The following is a 22,048-nucleotide window of genomic DNA, read 5'->3' as shown; positions in this document are numbered from 1 at the left end:
CATGACACGTGACAGCGCGACCCGGAAGTTTATCGTTGCTTTCTTTGTGGCTACAGCTAAAGGCTAAAACAGCAGCCGTGCTACGACGGCGCGACAACAGGCCCCGTGATTTGTAATAATGGGTAAGAAAAATCGTTTTGCAGGCGGGGCAGTTGGTCGGAGGACAATTTTGCAACTTTCACCTCCCGGTTCACGCGGTGTGAATTCCGGAGAAACGCACTCGGGATCGGAAGGTAGGTTTCACCTTAGCGCATGTGGCTAGCAAAATGCTAGTCCTGGTGCTGCTTGAATTACTGTATAGTTCCCATGTTATATTACAATGTTCTTCTTAATTTAAACACGTCTTCAATTGTTTTATTAGGATTTTAGCTATGCACACAAACACTTATGACATAGGTTTTCTTTGCAGATGAACAAGACGGAGATGGGCACAAATTCCTCAAAGAAAGGCCATCCAAAACAAAGGCTCCCGCCGTCAGGGCCACGGGTACGTAATATGTTTGTGGAAATGACCCCCTATCAAGTGTTGTTATTAATGAATACTGTGGTTGTGCGTAGAGGGCCTGTCTTTGCTTGGCGCGTATGAAGACAGTGACGATGAAGATGCTGAAGTGAAGGCCCCAGTAAACTCAAAGCACAACCAGTCTACTGACATCGACAGCACTTTGGCCGATTTTATGGCTGTAAGTGAAATTGTCTTTGCGTGAATCAAGGTGTTTTACAATTTCACATGTTAATCAATTGTTTTCACAGGAAATTGATGCAATAACTACCCTGCCAGCCACAGACGGTGAAGCTTCTGATATAAATACATCTGTACCACCAACTGAGAAAAATAGTACTCAGAAATCTGATGGTACAGAAGCTCTGGCAGAACCAAGCACAGATGCGGCTTTTGAATACAACACTCAGGACTCATTAGCTGGAGGTACTTCCCTTTTATCTTAGGATTGGAGCTAGAAACCTCTTTGACACACTGCCATTAATGCCCTTTTGCAGTGGGAGTTGAAATGGGAGACTGGCAAGAAGTATGGGACGACAACTCTGGCTGCTACTACTATTGGAATATAGTGACTAATCAAGTTTCTTGGGAGTTGCCTCATTATTTGGCTGATCAAGTGCAAAGTCTGGGAAAACAAACGAACAAGTAAAGTCGATGTGGCTATTTTGCATGTATTACTTTTATAGAGGCCTGTAGAGAGTGTATAGAGAATGTAGTAGTATTATTAAAACTATTATTATTATTATTATTTTGCTTAGCTCCGATGTCAATGGAAATGGCACCGTTCATGAAGATCCTGTTATAGAAGAAGTGGCAACCAAAGACATTGCATTGATCGAGACTAACGCAAAGGTAGGATTGGTTTTGAATGTGTGTCAACAATTATACATAGTTCAATGGATTTTCAAATTGCAATTTTTGTTTTATAGAAAGAGGTTATTGAAAGTGTTGTGGCCCTTACCAACGAAGAAGAGGAGCGTTGTGGAGTTGCTGCTTCTCTTTTGGGCCCTTTAATTCCTTCTGAAGTAAAAGAGGCAGAAGAAAAGTGGAGAAAGAAACTACTTAAAGGTTTGGACGAGACCGAACAGTCTGTGGATTCTGATGGAGAGGGTGGAACTTCAATAGAATCGCCTTCTGTGCAACTTCTGGACCAAGACTCTGCTCTCAGTGACAAAGATGTGCTTGTCAAGAAACTGTTAACGGATAACTCGGACACTGATGGGCCCGAGGAAGATACAGAGGAGCTGGAGTTGGCCCTAGAACGGAAAAAAGTGAGTTTATATCCAAAGTGAAACATAGATTTTATTAAAGGATTCTAATGTATATTCCTTTCAGGCTGAATTGAGAGCCCTTGAAGATGGTGATGGGAGTGCTGGAGGCTCTAGTCCTTGTTCTGACGCAAGTCAAGACGCGACAAATTCTTTGTTCAAGAAGAAACGCTGGAAAACTGCCTTCCCTGGTGCGATTAGCCCAGAGTCTAACAGCAGAAGTTCTAACACACCAGAAAGCACCGAGACAGGTAGCCAGTTTGAGATGAACTGTCAAGAATGATCAATGTTATAAGCATTCTATTTGTCGTTCAGCTCTCCCAAAGGCCATTGATAGTGCTGTGCAAGAAGAAAAAGAAGAAGAAGAAGAAGAGACAGAAATGGAAACTAAAAATCCTGAGGACGCTGATGCAACAAATCCAACTAAAGAAGAAGTGGAAACACCAGAGCTCAAGGTTGAAAAACATTCTATCACTAAAACGTACTGTAGCATTTATGCAGGTCTATTGGAATGTATCTTTATGCAGAGTTATTATAGTTCCAGATAGGAGAACTTGCCAACACCTTAACCAGCAAGATGGAGTTTCTAGGGATAAATAAGAAAACAATCTCAAATTTTCAACTTCTTCTTCTGCAAACAGAGGTAGGAAGATATCGCACAACTGTATACTGTATCTTAGGTTAAATATTTGAACATATTCAGCTTGCCTTTTATGTAAAAAAAAAAAAAAGGTCACACATTATTTGTGTAGCTTGTTTTCAACACTGTTGATGCAAAAATAACCACAGCAATATTTTTATCATTGGCTTCATGCATGTTTGTTTTTTCTCTGACTTTCACAGACAAGGATTTCTGACTGGAGGGAGGGTGCTTTGAATGGGATGTATCTTCGCCGCAGGCTGCAGGAAGCTGCTGAACACATAAAATATTACGAACTTAACGCCACACCTAAAGGCTGGTCCTGCCACTGGGACAGGTACGCGCTCCTTACCTTTCACACCTTTAAACTCCCTCGTCCCCAAAGTCTTACAGTGTGACTACCAGCTGCTCCACTGCAGAAACCGCTGACTTTTACATGACTTGGGGAGAAGCTTAACACGTCTGAACGGATTCAAACGCAAATCAGAAATCTCCTTCAAGTTCGATGTAGTCCTCCAGTTTGGGCCAGCCTGCATTGTGATAAATGCGTGTCACAGGGAACTCTCTAGAACAAACTTTTTTAAATGTCTTTGAGAAGGCATTTGTAGACTAAATTAGGTTCCAGTAGACAACTTGGTAGAGGGGAGGGATATATATACTAGGAAGGCTGCTGGCCTGGGAGCACTTTGCATTTTACAGGACTTCAGCTCCAGATTGCGCGGCACACAGAGTGATACCCTGGAAACAACCTGATGGAACAAATAAATGGTGAAGATGAAGCAATGACGGGATTCCAGCAGGTCAGACCATCTCTTTCATGTTCTAATATGATCGAACAAATGTTTTATTATGCATATGTGCTGTCTGTGTGATTTATATTTTTCTTTCTTCTTCTCCTGGGAAGAAGTGGTTGTCCAAATAAAAGCTGGGGGCAACCATGATGTGCAAGGGGTTATGAATACTTTTATGCCCTTTGGTGAAGCAAAAATGTTTGATGGCAACAACAAGAAGTGTATATACAAGTATATAGCAACAGAAGTTGCCGTTGTACTTCTTTTGGTCATGTGTCTCTATTCCCACATCACAGGGTATCATACCATTCAGTCAGTTGTAATTTCAGTTTCTAAGACCGTTTCCTTTTATCTCTGTTGTCCCACTTTCTAGAGAACACAGGCGGTATTTTTATCTGAACGAGCGGACTGGTGCATCACAGTGGGACTTTCCTGCAGAGGAGGACGAGGAAGAGGATGCCAAAGGAGGTCAGTTTGCACACTGCTGTCATCAATAGGATGCATATTATATTTAACTGATCAGTTTGTTGCACGTCTCGCAGTGCGTTCATACCTACTGTAACTAAATGTAAACATTTTTGCTTGTAAATAGGATCATCTGCTACTAAACCCAGCACATCCTGGACCTTATCCCAACCTCCTCTTCCAAGTAGCCCCCCACCGCCCCTCTTCAGCAGTTCACCTCCTCCACCATTGCCCCCAGACTCTCCACCAACGCCTCCGCCATTGCCTGACAGCGATTCTGAGATCATGGAGGTGGAGATGGAGATGGATGATGATGATGGGGAACCCCCTGCCCCTGGTACAGAAGAGGACAGTGAAAGACCTCCTCTGCCACCCGGCATTATCCACACAAAGGTTAAAAAAAGGTCTTTTGTTTGAAACTTTGAGTTCAAAATACACTAATGCTTTTTTTCCCCCCCATCTCATTAAAATAGATTGTAGAGTCAAGTGCCTTTGGGAGGACACTCAAACGTAAAGCTGGTCAGTCAAGTAAAACTGTTACAATTGGAAGCAATCCCATACGTTACACTCAACCGATTGCAAGTGCAGGTACGCATACTGAAATTTTACTTTATTTGAATACAAATAAAGGTTTGTGTGTGGCTTGTCTCAATAGATGTTATTGTTTTGTCTCAGTATGGCATTGAACACCTCTGTTTCATTTGCTTAATTATGGATGTTTTATTGCTCAAAATAGCTTGAAAATCTGTGAAGATTGATCAGTTTAATACCATAATGTGGAACATTCTTGGCAATGCTATCTCCATAGAGACAAGCAGGTGGCACTTTCCAACAGAAGTTAAATAGTGCATGTTATGTAATCAACACCAGTAAAGTAATCGGGTTCTTCTGTTCTACAGCTCCGATATTGCCAGTGGCTGCTTACTGGGGTGTGCCTGCTGTTCCTCTAGTGCCTTCTGAGCCCCCTATGCCACCACAGCCTCCACTCCCCCCACTGCCTCCCCCACAACCACCCTCAGAACCACCTCCGCCAAAACCCACAGAAAAAATTAAAAAGACCAAAAATAAGGTAACATCATCTGTTAAACGTTATTATGCCAATGACTGTATTTTCTTATTTCCCTCTTTTCTGAAGTCAAAGAAAATAAAAACCAAAATGCCGTCGCTGGTGAAAAAGTGGCAGAGTATTCAGAAAGAACTGGATGAGGAAGAGAAAAGCAGCTCCAGTGATGAGGACAGGGACATCCTTAACAAGAAAACCATAGAGGAATGGAAGCATCAGCAGTTCATGACGTATGCCACAACTTTTTCCTTTCCATTAAACATTGCTGCATCTTGTTTTTTTGTGATTGGTAATCATTTGCTTTTATTTTAGGGGAAAGGCTTCGAAAAATGCAAACTTTGAATCGATTCCAGATAACTGGCGGGACAGAATTAAAAAACGGAAGCTGAATAGCACATAACCCTTAATCTACGTCCGTCTGCCTTATTAAGTTGACATTTATTTAAACTTTAAAAACATTGTGGTTGAGGCCCTGAGATCACTTACAACTAAGACATTTGTGGTGAATGTTTCTTTGACAAGTTAAGATTGTGCCATATGATCTCCTTCACATGCAGATGGTTCATGATCAAACTGATCACAAATCCTCAGACATTTGTGTATTTTAGGGGAAATTTTACAACTCTGTACATATCTTATGTTGTGATTACTGTCAATGTTCAGGAATGGGATGAACATTACATGTACATTTTGTATTTAAAAAGTTATTAAACGTGTTTTCCATATGTTGCCTTTTAACATGTTTGGTATACTGGTGTGCATAATTTCCCCTTAAATTACAAACACATGCTCTTACTCTGCTGCTCGCAGGAACCTTATGCAAACCCAATATTGACCATGTAAAACATCTGGCCATATTAAGGTACCATAGAAGATTAACATTATAGGCATACTGTTACTACCAGTGAAATCTCTTTCAGCAAGTTTATCATTTTACTATGGAGCTGGCAAAGAAGATAAAACTAAATATTATGATTGTATTCGTGTTAATATAATGTAGCAGGTGCCTACAAAGATTTTTTTTTTTTTAATGCTCATAGTACACTAGGGGTCCCTTTGTCTGCGAGTCACTTCATGACGTTGACATGTTCTAAGAGTTTGAAAGACAGACTTGTTCAGGTCTGATCATGTGGTCATGGATGAGATATTGAAATAAAATATAATATCAGCTTTATGATGAAGCGAGAAAATGACAGTCTGTCCTGCCTCTAGACTGGTGATCACCGTGGTGTTGTGGTTGCTAGGCAACGCTTGCAGGTGGGTGATATTGAAGTTAGTTTGCACATGGTGGTCCTGGCGTCTGATCTACGTGTAAGTAAACCTCTAATCTATCATTTTGATACTCTTAATGTACCATTGTATGTGCAGTACTGCAGTGCGAGTTTAATTCCGCGCTAGCTAACGTTAAGTGTGCAACAGTTTAGCTCAGCTCCTCGGGCAGGTCATATGCTTTAACAGAACTTTACATTCTGGGTAATAGACTAATAGTATGTATAGTAGCAGCCCGTAAACTGTAAATAATGACAATTTGCACAGGCTAAAGTGATGACGTTATGTTTAAACCAGTGAAAGAGGAGAATCTCGAAGTGGAAAAAGTTATTATGGCCTCGTCTGTGATCAAAAGTTGGTGGAATTCCTTCCAAATGGAGACACTTTCCTCCCATGAGTCCAACACCGAGGAAGATAAGGAGGAAAACATAGAGAGAAGTCCACGTAAGAAGGTTTTTTATTTGATAAACTATATTTTAAAAGTGCACAATGTTCTTGTCTCCATGGAGATATTATTACTTACCTAAACTGTTCCACGATATGGTTTTAGTGGCCTACGCTTAGATCTGTGGAGAGGTGACCACTGCTCACAGGGACAATGTATCTTTCCCCAAAGTATTTTGAGCTATTGAATATAGATTAATTCAATTTAATATTGTGGCACATTTCAGACAAAGGAATCGGGCAGGTCATATGCTTTTGGAGACAAGTCGGTGGTGGAGCCTTCACCACAATGTTGCATAGTGCACCTTTAACACAAATAATTGTAGTATTGTAACAGAGCTAATGTCACTCTAGTGCAGGTCATAATATATTAAATAAGCTCTTTTGTTTACAAAACAATTGCAGTAATTTGTGGTGGGATAATCTGCTTTAAACTAAAACTCATCCTAATGTTATTCAGTGCAGATTAAATATTTAGTTGTGCCCTGTGTTAATAAAGGAAAAATGTATTTGATTTAGGATCCATAGACCTCAACCAAGCTCTGAAGACGAGGCAGCTCATTATAAACTTTGATGGAAACCGACCTATTTTGAGTCTCCGAGCGCCGCTGGATTTGGTTAATTTCCCATCCATCTCCGGTCCCCGCTGGCCCACAGAGTGTGAAGTCATTGATGACACAATTCATCACATAGGTACATTAATATGTTTTAAAACTTCATACCAGTCACTAAATTGTACTGAAAATGATTGTGTTCAAGAATGGGACCCGCCACAGCCAGAACCTTTTTACCAGCACACTGGCACTGAGAGAATGCCTCTGCCAACTGGAGATGAGAAAGGAAAAGTGGTGTTCAGCGTGGACCATGGTGAGACAATATGTTCTTTTCTTTTTTAACAATTTCATGAAAGTTTGCATTTCTTTACTGTTAGTTGTATTTACTTTTCCGTTATTGTTTGTTTTCCAGCAACTGAACATCCATTTTTTACCTGCTCACGTGTTGGGGGAAGCCAGGGCCCCATCAGTCATGCCACTTGTTTTGAAATCAAGGAAACAGATCTTGTCCTCGAATTTGAATCTCGCTTTGAAAGTGGAAACCTCCAGAAGGCTGTTCAAGTGTGAGTTTTGTCATTTATGTCAGTTACTCGTGTCTGATCAATTCGTAATGTACTATCTTTTTTTCATTAGAGGCCCATTTGACTATGAGCTGACCGTCCGCTGTGACATGTACACCAAAAAACACACGCAGTGGTTTTACTTTAGAGTCAGAAACATGAAGGCTGGGGTGACATATCGCTTCACCATTGTCAACCTGATGAAGAGCAGCAGTCTTTACTGTTATGGCATGAAACCGCTTCTGTATTCTGAAAGGGCTGCAAAAGAAAATGGGGTTGGATGGCAACGCACTGGCTTCAACATCAGATATTATCACAACTGCAAGGTAATATATGATCAGTTTCACTCGCAATATTAGCAACACTGAGATTATTTATGCACCATTCATTACGTTTTCCATGTTAACATTAGTCATCGCTCTCTTTTCTTAGAATACAAATGGGTATGACACCAAATCCCTGTACTGCCTCACCTGGAGTCTCCAGTTCCCTTTCGAATCAGACACCTGTTTTGTGTCCCATTGCTATCCCTACACATATTCCCAGCTGCAACGCTACCTGCAGTGCATTTCATCCAATCCAAATATTGCATCCTACTGCAAGCTAAGGATCCTTTGCCATAGCCTAGCGGGGAATGCTGTGTATGTGATGACCGTAACGTCTCAAGGGGACAGCAGGTGTGAAGAGAGAGCCAAAAGAGCCGTGGTGGTGACAGCGCGAGTGCACCCGGGGGAGACAAACGGATCCTGGATGATGGAGGGATTCCTGGACTTCCTGCTTGGCAACTCGGCGGATGCTCAGTTGCTAAGAGATACCTTTGTATTCAAGGTAGTCATATTCATTTTTGTGTTGTTGTGGTTACAAGTTATTAGTGTTTGCTTCTACATGTTGTATTTTTCAATGCCCTTAATAGATTGTGCCAATGCTTAACCCAGATGGCGTGATTGTGGGCAATTACCGCTGTTCTCTGGCAGGCAGAGACTTGAATAGAAACTACAAAACGACTCTCAAAGATGCTTTCCCCTGTGTGTGGCACACTAGAATTATGGTGGAGAAGTAAGAATCCATCACACATAAGTATTGTGTAAAGTTATATTTTTATTCCTGACATTCTTCTTGTTAGGCTTCTGACAGAGACTGACGTTGTCCTTTACTGCGACTTCCATGGCCACAACCGTAAAAACAACGCCTTTATGTATGGTTGTAATAGTCGGAGTGATTCAACAAACCTTTATGAAAGAGTTTTTCCTCTGATGATGAGTAAAAATGCCAGTAACAAGGTAATATCCTTTTTTTTACCCGCATAAATTAATAAATGTCGTAGTGTTTCCACACACACAACTTTAACTTTGATGCTCAGTTTTCTTTTAAAAGCTGCAAGTTCCGGGTGCAGAAAAGCAAAGAGGGAACTGGACGCATCGCCATGTGGAGACTTGGCATCCGAAATAGCTACACCATGGAGGCTACCTTTGGGGGCTCCACATTGGGTCAGACACACACATAATACACTTGAGGAAGTTGTTAAACTGCAAAGAAGCGTCTCAAATACATCGCCCTCTCTTTGGATAGGTGACAGGAGAGGGACACATTTCAGCACTCGAGACCTCAAGTCGCTGGGCTTTAGCTTTTGTGACACTTTACTTGACTTCTGTGATCCTGATCCCTCTAAAGTACAGCATCTCATCTTACAATAACTACCTTTGGTTCAAGTCTAAGCTCCAGTCACGCTTAGGCCACTGTGTCTTCTTATAGGCCAATTACTGCTTGACGGAGCTGACGTCACTGTTGAGCATTAAGGTGAAGGAGAGGCTGGGGAAAGCGTTGACTAATTCAAACTTTACGGTTTCTGACCTGGAAACTAGGTATTTATACCACACTTAACCATAATCTTTCCTTGGCTATGCTATCTTGTCAGTCTGTATTCTTGTATATTTGTATTCTAACCAGCACGTGGTTGCAGTCTTGACATGATATATTCATATTCTAAACCCAGCAATATTTTCTTTACAGCACCAGTGGTTCTAATAGCACTGATTCTGATGGACCTCCAGTGCATTTACTTCACAAACCAAACACTCTCCAAAAGGTATTTTGGAAAATATGATCAATCGTGTGATAATATTTAACTCTGGTTATTGTGCACTCTAGAGTCTGCTAAAGGAGAAAAGAAAGCGCTTGAAGAGTCGAAAGGAAAGGAACAGATTGCGCTCCGAGCCAAAGGTCCACGAGAGTGACAAAAATATGGTAAAAGTAAACCTTTTTCTACATGTTCTGTAGTTTTCTTAAATGTCTTTTACTAGGGTTATTTGATTTAGTTCTATTGTTTATTGCAACATGGTCTACAGGACTCCAATCAGCCACTTGAGAACACAACTAAAGCCAGACATGTAACCAAGGAGAAAAAGAATGGCCAAGTATGAAAAAAGCATGTGTTAAAATGAAAATTAAAGGAGTTGGGCAATTTAAGGAACACTATTTATTAAGTTTGTTAATATTATATATATATTATTGTTTCAGGTGAATAAGCTGCTAAGAAAACCTGTTCTCCGTCCTTCAAATACTCATCCAGGCGAGATAAGCCAGGTGACACTGTGGCAGGGCTCAAAACCTGTGATGGTAAGTATTAACTAACGATGTATCTTTGGAATCATTTATTTAATATGTATGTATATTGTTTCTTTTAGAACAACTGCTCAAATGATATGAAGATGACATGTGCATATGATGCAGGAACTTGTTCCCCTCTCAACTCACATATGGGTAAGCAAGAACTGATATGTCTTTAACACACATTCTGGCAACAAATTGGATGTATTGGACAAGGATGTATTAAATATGATTTTTTTGTGTGTATAAGAAATGGGGCAATGGAGGAACGATTCACAATTTTTGCATTTAAATGCCATCCTTCCACTACAAACTGAGATTGGACAGTCGACCCAGCAGCATTACCCAACACCTCGGCAGCGTTTAATTACCTATAAAGTTTCCAGAGGTATGTTGCAAAAGGATGTATATGCCATTAAAATAAAAGAGTAATTTCATTATTTGTTTCAGGGCTGTCTACGATACCAGTACCAGACAGGTAAATTACTCTTTATTTGAGCTATATTTTGTTATCCACATCAGCATCAGCATCTCCAGCAGTTTGTTTTACATTGTATTTGAAGGTCTCCAGGGAGGCTGTTCTTCAGCATGGTCCCTAATATTTCTGGTAGAGGACTTCTGACAAGATTATCTACAGAAAACCTCAAAGGAACTTTGAGAGAGAAACCACAACATGACAAGCTGGAAAAAGGTTAATAAAGTTAATGCTTGAGTATCAGCATGACACTTGTGGTTTGAAAGCAAAGTTGACCCTTGTTAAAAAATATTTGCAAGGCAACAGTTGTGGAATGACCTACATATTATGTTGTTGTGTCCTTGGGCAAGACACTTCACCCGCCTTGCATCGAGTGTCTGTGTACAGTGTTGTACGATTGAGTGTTTGGTAACTGCTTAACGAGACTGAAACATATATTTCTGTTTTTTTTTTGTCAGATGTACTTACACAAACCCTTGTTCTTTGAAAGCATTTTGTCGATGATTCTTAAGCCTTGAGCCCCCTTCACTCGCCTCATTTTAGAGCTCTGTCTAACACTGTCACAGATTTGGTTCTAATTGACTTGTTTTCCTCATCTCATATTTTTCAACAGGTTTGTTACTTCTTAATTGTATGTCATACAAAGATCATAAAGGTCCTAACCCTATTTCCAAGACTTTTCTTGAGCCTTTACAGAAGAGCACAGACAAACGGTAAATAAGTATTTCACTGAACATTGTACAGACAAGCGACTTCCTACAGGAAACAAACTAACATCTACCCCTCATTTCTGTTTCAGACAAAGCAAAGACACTTCCAGGAACAAAAGAATGCTGCACAATGTACCTTTGCCAAAGACTGTAACTGACCTTTCACCTGCACAAATCATTGGTGGTCTTCAGTCAATAGATAAAGTAAACAGCAATGCAATTTCTGGAGGAAAAACCCCTTTCCCCATCACTACAGTAATAAACACTGTTTCAAGACCATTGCAATCAGCACCACCATAAGACATAATAAACAAATCTGACAACTATTTGTGATTATACTTTTAGATACAAATGTGTTTCATTCTATTTGCACACTGAACACACTGAACCATGCATTGATTTCTGCAATTTTTTTAATTTCATTTTTCACACGCACGCAGACACACACAGACACACAAAATGATGATACTTGTCGTTCATAATACAAGAAGGCACTGCATTTGTTTCATCAATGTTACATTATATTTAGGACATTTTAGTTGAACTGTGTAAGATGAAACTGGCTTTCCGTGTGTCTCACGAGGTCTCGAAGCGCAACAAAGCCAGCAAGGGCCTTAATCAGAAAAGAAAATAAGTTAATTTCTAAAGCATGGAAAATGTGTGTTAATTGAAATAGTGCAGAAAACATTTGACTATACCTGTGCTATTATAAATATGGCGAGGACTATATGAACGCCTCTTTCCAGTGGTTGTACGAGAATAGCTTCGTTAAAAAGCTGGAAGAGAATCAAGGGAAGTTGCAGCAGTATGCTCAACAACCAAAAACCAGCCAACTCTGGAACCTTTCACAAAAACACAATGACGACGATGTAACAAATGTCTTATAAATGGAAAAGAGTTCATCTTAATGTGCATGAATGTGTGCTTTCTGTACCTTTTCCTGCAAGTTTCCAGAATAACCAAGATACAGCCTAATGGCTTCAATACAAGTCATTACAATAAGAATAGTCACGAGGATAAACTTGTAATAGTCTGGCAAAGAGGGATACTGGAAAAGAAATCACATTGAGCTGCAGTAAATGTACGCATTTCCACTTTGGGTATTGATCTAGACACAGTAACAATACCTTAAGATTCAACATTACAATTTCACTCATCCACCAAAATGGAAAGAACCACATGTTAAAATACAGGGACATTTGTAGGTGGAGGCTGGACAGAACCCGTTTATCTGAAAAACACACACAGAACACACACAATGATCACATCTGTAGTGTATATACTAGCATTTGGTGATGCTGTTTGTTAGCTAATATGCTAACTCCACAGCTGCATGATGATGTTTACCATTCGGCCCAAATGGCTCATGGTCTTTTGTGGCGCTGTGGCTCCTGTTTGGGTCAAATAAAACATTTCGAGAAAAGTCTTCCAGGCGTTTTCTAACGTTCTCCGGCAACTCCATTGTGGATTTCCAACGGTTATTTCATCCGATAAACACCATCCATTGACAACACAGACGGGGACATGGCTTCAAATTGCCCCGCCCCTTCCTTTCCCTTTCTCTAACAGTGGGCTTCGTTTCCATGGTTACCATAAAAATCTTTGCCCACCGCGTGCAAAGTCTGAGGAATAAAGTCTGGCGGTAATGCAACACTTGGATGCCAACCACCATAAAACAACAACAACAACAACAACAACAACAACAACAACAACAACAACAACAACAGCTTTATTTTCCCCCCTTTTTAGATTTTTGCAGCCAAAAGTCCCCAGAAAGGACGTTGTACAAACTTTCGATGCTTTGATGTGCGACTCGATTTCTTTGCAAAAGTTTATTCTCTCTCTCTCTAAAAAAAAAAAAAGAGACATTCGGACTAAATTTGGAAATTGACAAATTCACTGTAATTTGGACGAAATGGGGCCTTAGTTTGAATATAATAACGCCGTGATTTTGTTTGTATCTACGTGTATATACTGTCTGGTCGTACTGTTTTGTTCGGTTCTGTGTTCGGTTTATTTTTATGTACAAAAAAAAATAAAAATAATGATAAAGGAAAAGTTTATTCTCTACTAATCTACAGGCAGGTGGCGCGCGCGTTTGTTTTGACACATTACCGGTCCTTATGGCCACGCCTTTAATGAACTCGAAACTAAACTATTCTTTTTGGTCGTAAGAAAATGGCTTCAAAAAATGAGGATCTCTTCACCTGCTCTGTTTGCCTGCAGCTCATGGAAGACCCGGTGACTATCGGCTGTGGGCACAGCTACTGTATGCGCTGCATCAACACTTACTGGGACAGTAAGTCAGCTGAAGAGGCTGGTTTTAGCTGCCCCCAGTGTCGGCAGATCTTCACACCGAGGCCAGCGTTGTCCAGAAACGCGCTTCTGGCCGAGCTTCTGGAGGAGCACGACAAACCTGAGGCGGGGGTCGCGGACAGTGGAGACCTGGACGTGGAGGGGGTCGCGGACAGTGGAGACCTGGACGTGGAGGGGGGGGGGGGGGGTGCGTCCTATGTGACATTTGCACCGGGAAGAATAAACGCAGTGCGAGTAAGTTCTGCCTCACCTGTCTAGTCTCCTACTGCCACACACATCTGAATCCCCATTTTGAAATAACGCCTCTCAAAAAGCACAAGTTGGTCCAAGCGTCACCGAGCAACAAAGAGCTCATCTGCGTGCGCCACCACAAACTGCTGGAGCTCTATTGCCGCACAGACTGCGTCTTCCTCTGTGCGCTCTGCGTGGTGGAAGGCCATCAGGGCCATCACACTGTGGCTGTCACTGAAGAGATGAAGGCAGTGCAGGTAGATCTACTTCTACCTCTAGTCTGACCGGTGTTATTAATGCTGCAGCTCGATGGTGTGTTGTTTATTACAGATGCAACTAGAAAGGACCAAAGACAACATCACGAGCAGAGTTCAGGATTCAGAAAGAAAAATGATTGATCTAAGGGAGGCAGAAATATCCATAAATGTGAGTTTTTTTTTTTTTTTTTTCATGCACAGCTTATAACATGACTTGTGGAGTATGTATAGAAATAAGATAATAATAACAAAATAATGGTAATAGAATAAAAATAAAATAAAGTAAAAATAGCTAGCACAAGACTAGGTAATACTATTAGCAGGTAAGTAAACCGAATAAAAACAAAATAGAACACTCTTATTTACAGGTATTGCACATGGTTAATTCAGTATGGCACATGAATATGATGGTATTGCACGTGGTTACATCAGTATTGCACATGTTCAGGGCTAGCAGTGTTTGTGGTAGAGTCTGACAGCAGCAGGAAGGAAAGACCTGTGAAACCTTTCCTTCACACAGCGAGGGTGGATCAGTCTCAGTCTTATGGAGTATGTACAGTATGTGCTTTTGACATGTCAGAATTACACTGATCGCTCATTACATGCAATATTTGATCTGTTTTCATCAAAGGGCACTGCCTGGGAGGTCTGTGATGAGTTTGAACGCATCTGTCAGGAGAACATCTGCCTGTATGTCTCTGCCATGGAGAAGAAGTGTGCTGACGTCAGAGAGAGAGTTGGAGGAGTGGAAAAGGCCGGAGTGGACTGGGCAAATGCTCAGCTTGGACTCCTGAAATCTGAAGTGAATGCGCTGAAAGAGAGGGATGGACAAATCACACAACTTTTACAAACTGAAGAACCCATCCAGTTAATACAGGTGATTATAGACACTTTATTAACAGTGTTTACCATTTTAGATTCAGAATTAGAATAGGGTTTATTGCCATTCTCAATGAACAGAATTCACAAACATAGCAACTTTTTCGTTGCAACATAAAACAATGACAATGAATAAGTCAAAAGAAAAACTGTTTAAATCTACTATGGGATGAAAATAACAATAAGTTATAAGATAAAAAATAAAAATAGGCTTATTATGTACACAATTTTACAGTTGAGTTTACATATGTAGTGCAGAAAGTGAACAGTGCAGTGAGTGATTAGGTATAGTATGATTCTCTTTAATAAAAAAAAAGATAATCAGTTTTTTGTTTTTTTTTACTAGTTTACCTTAGTTTTGTCTGCAAACAAAAATATCTCAAAAATATATTGGTTGACCATCACACTACATGAAGTAATTTGAAATAATGACAGGTTGTGTGTGTTTCCCTCCAAAGGGTTCTCAAGCATTGGGCAGCCTTCCAACATTAAATAATGTTCACACAAGAATAAGAATATTGACTGAGTTTGTCAGTAATGAAAAGCGCAAGCTGAAAAGTGTATGCAGCACAGAAATGGGAGCATTAACCACTAACCGCGCACAATATGCAGGTATTGTACATTCAACATGTCATTTATTTTAACAAAATAGTCCATTTGCATCTAGTGTTTATTTAATTTCATTTTTTCTGATAGCATTATCTGTGGCCTGTGAGAAACGTGCAATTACTCGACAATACCTTGTGACTAAATACAAAGGTAAGTAAACTGTCTTTGTACTGTTATCTGTTTCCGCTTTGGCATTATTTATTACATAAATATGATCTTTTTGTGCAGGCCACAAATTGGAAATAGATCCCAACACCGTTGCTCCATATCTATCGTTGTCCTCTCTAAACAGAGAGCTGTCATGGGGGGCTAGTGACCAGGCACATCCGGACCACAGTGACAGATTCACCTACTTCCCCCAGGCCTTGTGCAAACAGGGGCTCACTGGTGACGCTTACTGGGAGGTGGAGTGGGATGGTGGTATTGTGGAGGTGGCTGTTTCCTATAAAGGCATTCATAGAAAGGGTTCTGGAAATGATTGCTGTTTTGGCCACAACAATCTGTCATGGAAGTTAGTCTGCTCTTCATCTGGATGCAGATTTTGGTACAATAAGCTTGAAAGAGCTCAAATTCCCCCAGTGAGATCTCGTAAAATAAGTGTACACCTCAAATACCTGGAGGGAATCCTAAACTTCTACAGTATTAATACAAGAGATGAGTTAGTACTTCTGCATAAAACTCAAGCCATCTTTACTGAGCCTTTGTATCCTGGGTTCAGTGTTGATCTGGGCTCATCTTTGAAAATAAGCACCTTTTAAGAAATGTCAGAATAAGATACAGCCACTGTCTTGGAGTTTTCTATGAAAACAAAACAACAAAGGTAAATTACATTTTTTTTAATCTAAAAAATATTTGACTTTTAATAGAACATTGTTATTTTGAACATTGTGCACAAATATTAATATTGACAGTTCGTGATTTCAATAAAAAGGTTTGGAAATGATGAGTCAAGTCTTGAAATTACATATTGACGGCAGAATGCAGCACAACAGCTTCCCAAATCATAAAATTGATTCAACTGAATTGTTAATAATGGAGCACTCGATTGTGTTGTAGAACTGTAGACAGGCTTTATATTGCAGCAGTTTCTCATTAAGAGGGCTAATACCAATCGCCTTCCCCTGCACAGACAGGTCAAGGTACCTAAAAATATAACATGTTTTCAGTCATGATTATCATATATTTGAGGTTCTATGTAGACATTTAAATGTTTCATCACCTGTAGGATACACGCCAAAATACCAGGGTATTCACGGTCAAAAGGGTGGCTAGTAGAAAGAAGAATCGTTCTAGATTCCCTTCATGCAGTACATTTGGGTAGAAATTACCTGTAAAGAGATGGAACTTTCAGCTGTTTGATTTGAGTATTTACTTGAGTTGATTGCATTCTAGTACTTTTCCATAACATACACAACAATCAGTACCTCCAGAGATCGGGTATAAAAGCAGAATTATTAATGCACCAAGAAAACAGCCTCCGCCGTAGGATAGTGTGAGAAAGTGCAGGGAGATCCCTCTGATATGACTGGGCGTCAACTGGAAGGATATAAATGAGCCTAAAAAAGGAATAAACCCTTTCAAAATAACCAACACAACATGCCTGTAATGACTTGTAATGTCTTATACTCACACGCAGGAGTCACAAGAGCTTCAGCAACACCAAGTAGGATGTATTGGGGGGCCAGGTAGTAGCAAGGCATTGAAGAGACCTGTAGGACTTTCCCGGAGAGGGTTTGCTCGACCAAAGGGTAAGTCTTTCTCTGAAGTTCAGAAAAACCTGCCAACAGCAGTGAGAGGGCTGCAAGAGCATGGCCCAGAGCTAAAAGAGGAGGATGAACAGGGAGGGATAGTAAGAGGGTCTGCAAAACAAGGTGTGTGGTCAGGAAATAATTATGAGGAGAAGGAAGACAAGGAATATTTAGGTATGCGTTATAAACGATACTATGAGTGAGCGCACTAAAATACATACTGATGACTTTGACTGGTGCCATTGGAGCTTTTCCCACGGCGAGGAAGCAAGACGTGACCAACTCCATTAACGGGGCCAGCAACAACAGAGGCACGATGCTGATGACATTCATGACACCAATGGGCAAGAGAATGTCTCCCATATGAAGGTTTGAATTCATGGTTTGAATGTAGTAACCTGAAGGAATCTGTGGGGGAGAAAAGCAGTTGTCTTTGTTATTATTCCTTTAGTACTGTAATAATTGAATGTCAGTATATATGTCTCTTATGCTTGTACTTGTGTGATGCAGACTCTGTAGAACAGCTGAAGACTGTAAAGAGGGAAAAGCCGTGCTAGGACTTTGACATTCTCCACATGTGTCTCACTGTAACGGCCCCCGTTGTTCTCTTTTGCCCGATCCAGCCAGGATGTGACCTCTCCACTTATGTGGCGATAGTGGAAGCAGCACATCCTCAAGGAGTTTAGGAACACTCCCAGAGTGGTAAGCAGAGATCCACCTGCATTAAACAGCATAGGATAAGCACAGACGTGTGGTTGTTTAGAACAGCAGTGCATTTGTGTTAATTATACCTTTCTTTGGCTTGTAGGTTAATTTGTTGCGCACCATGTTTATGGCCATGAGAGCCAGTAACACAGAAGTGAATGGGATAAGAAATGCTAGATTTTTAGCCACAGACTGTTGGATATAAGCTATGCCAAGGAACACTACAGTGGAATTCAGATTGACCAACCAGTAGAACCTGTACATAACCCAACACAAACGTCAATTAATCTAAGCCACTAATTTCAACAATTGCAAATACAACATTGCAAAGTTCCTAATAACTTTCTGAAATATAATGAGAAAATACCAGTTGAAGAAGGACAAAAGCTGGTGCTGGTTGTAACCCTGCAGGCTGTAGGCTCCCATAGGACAAAGTATAGCCCTGATACCACCTATGCCCAACGCTGCCGCCAGCAGGCCCGTGTAAAACAGAATCTGCTGCTCCCGTGGTTCCAGCTGGTGTGTGATATGATGATTGTCTATGTAGAAATCTTCAAATGGGAATGCCACCACAGGAAGCATGGCTGTGCCTTTGAGTATAGCATTATAGTGAGAGTTTTAAAGTTTATTTTACATGTTATCATCCTAAAAACAAAGGTGATCTCAATGACAAGACTTACCAAAGAAATGGAGAAGAGCACACATGTAGAGAACTTTTGTCCTTCCTAAGTATGTTTCAGCAAACCATCCCACGAGGACTGGGGTCAGTGTGCTGGCTCCTACAAACGTCAGATTGATAAAAGCAGCCAGGTAGTTGTCATACCCCAACTTCACAGAGCAGAACAGAATCATGTTGCATACAATCCCAAAGAATGTGAATCTTTCACACAACTCTACTAGCAAGACACAGATGATAACTTGAAGCTTCTTTCTGGACTTCCGTGATGCCCTAAGATCAGGTTGTGGATTCTTGAGGGAGGAGTCGTTGCGCTGTGGTCGTTTGCCTTCAGACAGTCTCCGGTGGTCTTTTGACAGTTTCCGGTGGTCTTTTGCCATAGCAGTTCCAGCTTAGCTTGCTTTTTGGCCCCAGTCAGCCCAATCAACTTTGGAAACAGTCTCTTCTGCTCATCAGGCTCTAACTGCAGTGCCTTGAGCATCCCACACCTCAGTGCCAACTCTCCTCCTTCATTGGTGGCACTCAGTATCACACACCCACATGAGCACGTGCTGAAGATCAGCTTTTTGCTTGTTGTGTAAAACTGTTGCTCAGAACTTTGGCGAGCTTTCACAGCGGTGACACATCTTGTAGAATAATTATAATTGGTGGTTGATTGGCATGATTGATGTGTCCCTAAGGCAAGCCTGCACATACTGTATCTGAGGCATCTATTTTACATGTTGACTAGTCCTATATGCCTATATACCTATACAAAAATATGTTTTTGTTACAATCAGGACAAAACATTGGGCATTAGTATTCATATAACAAACCCGTACCAGATGCCTCATTTAAGTGTAAAAATAGTCACCCCTTGGATACGGGCCTGATGCCTGGTATTAGAGTCAGTATGTTAAAGTGCTGCATCCAAACCAGATCCAAACTGGTTTAAACTGGGTCAAACTCAGTTATGTACAAGAGTATAAGAGTATTCATAATTTACAACAATACATCTTTAAGTGTATTTTTAATGATCTAAATCTGAAGTAGTAGAGGAGGGTTATATGGTTCTTGTCTGCTTAATATGTTGCTAATCTTGCTGGCGGCGTCATGGCAACCGCGTCCACTCGCTGCCGCGTGGGGGCGTGGCAAGTTGTTAGCCAAAATCAGTGAACGACTTCTAGTAACAATAGTCTTACAAAGCAGGCGTAAGGTAAGAATAATACAAGTTACAGACCAACGGCAATTGTGGGTTGTTATTAAACCACGCTCTTTTTCTTTAGATTAACTGACAACAACTAGTGTGTAACGCGATAGCACTGGCAGCTAACTGTTAGCCAAGTTGTTGCTATGGCTAGCACTGATGCTAGGTTAGCTGTGAAAAGTGTCTGAGCTGGGAAATTTGTAAAGTCACGTTCAAAGCTTTCGGAATGACAGCATTTTGTCTGTGTTGCCTCTTCCAGCAGCTAATTTGAGAAGGAGAGAGAAATGTCCTATTCCGCGTCAAATGGTTTCAGCTCTACTCCATTGAAGAAGTCGAGGAGTCGCGAAAAGGGCTTTATCAAACCTGTCCCTTTGGATTTGGATGTCGGCGTCCTTTCTGATGACGAAGACACGTTCTCTCTCTTGTCCCCCATCTATCACGATAGTTTCGACAGTGGAGAAAACACGAGTCAATCAAGTGGACAGTCCTCGCCTCAAGGGAAAATGGATATCTCAATGTTGTCAGAAAGGTGAGCTGAAAAGTGAATATGCCTAATACTGAACCAGTGTATACCCTAAACTCGTATATATTGTGCAGGTGCGAGCTACCAAAAACACCCTCAGATCAGATGCTAAGTTCTGAACTGCCAGTGAAAACTCCACCTACACTCAGTGCTTGGGAACTGTGGCTCCTCAATAAAGCCAAAGAAGATCAGATCAAATTGGAAAAGAAAGCGGAGGAGGCAAGACTCATTTCCATTAAACATGATGACATTATGACAGTTTACTTTACTTTACTGTGGTTATTGTCATTCAGGAGCGGTTACTTCATGAAAAGAAAAGACAACAAGAAAAGGAGCACAAGCAGAAGGTTGCTGTGATAAATCAAAGGATTCAGGAATGGTTAAAGATGAAAAGAGAACAGGTAAATAACTCTTTGTGGACATGAACGTAACACAGTGACTGCTGTTTCTGAATGTGTTTCACTTTATGGTGTATTGCAGGAGAAGCAGGAACAAGATCTAAAACAAAGTAAAGAGCGTGAAGCCCTGATGATGCAAATGGAAAAGCAGAGGGAGATTGAACTTAAAGCACAAGAAAAGTACAAAGAATGGCTTCAAAAGAAAAATCAAGAGAAGGCAGAAAAACTAAAGAAACAGAAGGTAAGAGTTGATTTTACCAACATACCAATTTTAGCAGTTCATTCACCCATATATTGCATTTGATAAGGATGTAATACATATGTATTTGGTGGATAGGAGGAAGTGGCACTAAAAGAAAAGCAAGAAAAGGAACAGCGCAGGAGGGCAGAAGAGAAGTTCAAGGAATGGCTTAATCAGGCCAACACAAAGAACACAGACAATCCTAAATTGACTTGTAAGTAAATATTCACCCTTATACTGTGCCTGTCACTTAAACGTTAGCGGTCACAGTATTAAATTTACCAGTAACCTCCGCATACCTTATTTCAGAGCCTCATAGCAATACCGTATTTTCCGGAGTATGTCGCACCAATAGAGAAGAAAAAAACATATATAAGTTGCATTGGAGTATAAAATGCGGTTGCAAGTGTGAAAATAACAAATAATATCACATATAAGTTGCTCCGGAGTATAAGTATAAGTCGCACCACGGCCAAAAAAAAAGGTGCGACTTATAGTCCGGAAAATACGATACATAGATTTATGAAAACACCAATGCATGCAAACCATTTTCTGCTACAGGTTCACATGGAAAATTGTACCCATCACCCAGCTTCTACAATCCCATTCCTTGGAAACCAATTCATGCCCCTCCTGAAACTTTAAACAAGACAACGGACGGAAAAGCGCAGAGAAAACCTAATGGACAACGCAGCGCCAGTTGTAATTCGAGGCAGCCAAGTTCTTAGTGGCAGCAGAGGAGATGACACTGCTGCAGACGCTCACGGAGACCGACTGGGATTCAATATAAATGTAATACGGATCATGTCTACTTTCATTTTTGAAAGTCACTGTAGTTATGCTTGGCCCAATATGAGTTTGAGGCCCCTAAAGTGTTATATTGTTATAAATATTTCATGCTGTTGTTATTACAAGTTTTATATCAAATCTA

The 22,048-nt window shown here is 40.7% G+C and overlaps 4 protein-coding genes and 1 pseudogene across 4 annotated transcripts; 3 read left to right on the top strand and 2 right to left on the bottom strand.

The window, feature by feature from the left end:
• Positions 1-2: 2 nt before the first annotated feature.
• On the top strand, positions 3-10,557 carry fnbp4 (formin binding protein 4). The gene is made up of 34 exons (XM_072435640.1): positions 3-233; positions 410-487; positions 559-683; positions 754-928; positions 1,000-1,147; positions 1,261-1,354; positions 1,432-1,773; positions 1,838-2,021; positions 2,086-2,225; positions 2,309-2,413; positions 2,614-2,747; positions 3,575-3,669; positions 3,794-4,059; positions 4,140-4,254; positions 4,566-4,959; positions 5,042-5,123; positions 5,974-5,986; positions 6,296-6,442; positions 6,962-7,135; positions 7,202-7,309; positions 7,409-7,559; positions 7,630-7,882; positions 7,989-8,384; positions 8,470-8,612; positions 8,680-8,836; positions 8,917-9,043; positions 9,126-9,226; positions 9,309-9,418; positions 9,567-9,642; positions 9,705-9,800; positions 9,902-9,970; positions 10,074-10,172; positions 10,241-10,334; positions 10,414-10,557. Coding segments are annotated over exons 1-34 (4,908 nt in total). The 5' UTR covers positions 3-118; the 3' UTR covers positions 10,416-10,557.
• A 1,290-nt stretch (positions 10,558-11,847) lies between these two features.
• Positions 11,848-12,831, bottom strand: tmem17 (transmembrane protein 17). The gene is made up of 5 exons (XM_072435135.1): positions 12,696-12,831; positions 12,476-12,579; positions 12,283-12,396; positions 12,047-12,190; positions 11,848-11,961 (listed from the first exon to the last, which is right to left on the bottom strand). The coding sequence occupies exons 1-5, from the start codon at positions 12,808-12,810 to the stop codon at positions 11,884-11,886; spliced, it is 555 nt and encodes a 184-aa protein (XP_072291236.1). The 5' UTR covers positions 12,811-12,831; the 3' UTR covers positions 11,848-11,883.
• A 686-nt stretch (positions 12,832-13,517) lies between these two features.
• Positions 13,518-16,445, top strand: LOC140349291 (tripartite motif-containing protein 16-like; annotated as a pseudogene).
• An 84-nt stretch (positions 16,446-16,529) lies between these two features.
• Positions 16,530-19,494, bottom strand: slc15a5 (solute carrier family 15 member 5). Its single transcript, XM_072435572.1, has 9 exons — positions 18,774-19,494; positions 18,461-18,683; positions 18,180-18,349; positions 17,886-18,106; positions 17,610-17,796; positions 17,271-17,459; positions 17,065-17,196; positions 16,860-16,968; positions 16,530-16,783 (listed from the first exon to the last, which is right to left on the bottom strand). The coding sequence occupies exons 1-9, from the start codon at positions 19,147-19,149 to the stop codon at positions 16,642-16,644; spliced, it is 1,749 nt and encodes a 582-aa protein (XP_072291673.1). The 5' UTR covers positions 19,150-19,494; the 3' UTR covers positions 16,530-16,641.
• A 725-nt stretch (positions 19,495-20,219) lies between these two features.
• On the top strand, positions 20,220-21,861 carry ccdc34 (coiled-coil domain containing 34). Its single transcript, XM_072434908.1, has 6 exons — positions 20,220-20,484; positions 20,553-20,697; positions 20,772-20,879; positions 20,959-21,117; positions 21,214-21,331; positions 21,679-21,861. The coding sequence occupies exons 1-6, from the start codon at positions 20,240-20,242 to the stop codon at positions 21,843-21,845; spliced, it is 942 nt and encodes a 313-aa protein (XP_072291009.1). The 5' UTR covers positions 20,220-20,239; the 3' UTR covers positions 21,846-21,861.
• The last annotated feature ends 187 nt before the right edge of the window (positions 21,862-22,048 follow it).

The sequence above is a fragment of the Eucyclogobius newberryi genome, unplaced genomic scaffold (assembly GCF_026437365.1).
Source record: "Eucyclogobius newberryi isolate DKJ021-1_F unplaced genomic scaffold, fEucNew1.0.hap1 SCAF_7, whole genome shotgun sequence".
Classification (NCBI taxonomy): domain Eukaryota; kingdom Metazoa; phylum Chordata; class Actinopteri; order Gobiiformes; family Gobiidae; genus Eucyclogobius; species Eucyclogobius newberryi.
Note: the sequence above shows the minus strand (reverse complement) of the source record. Positions and strands in the feature narration are given on the sequence as shown.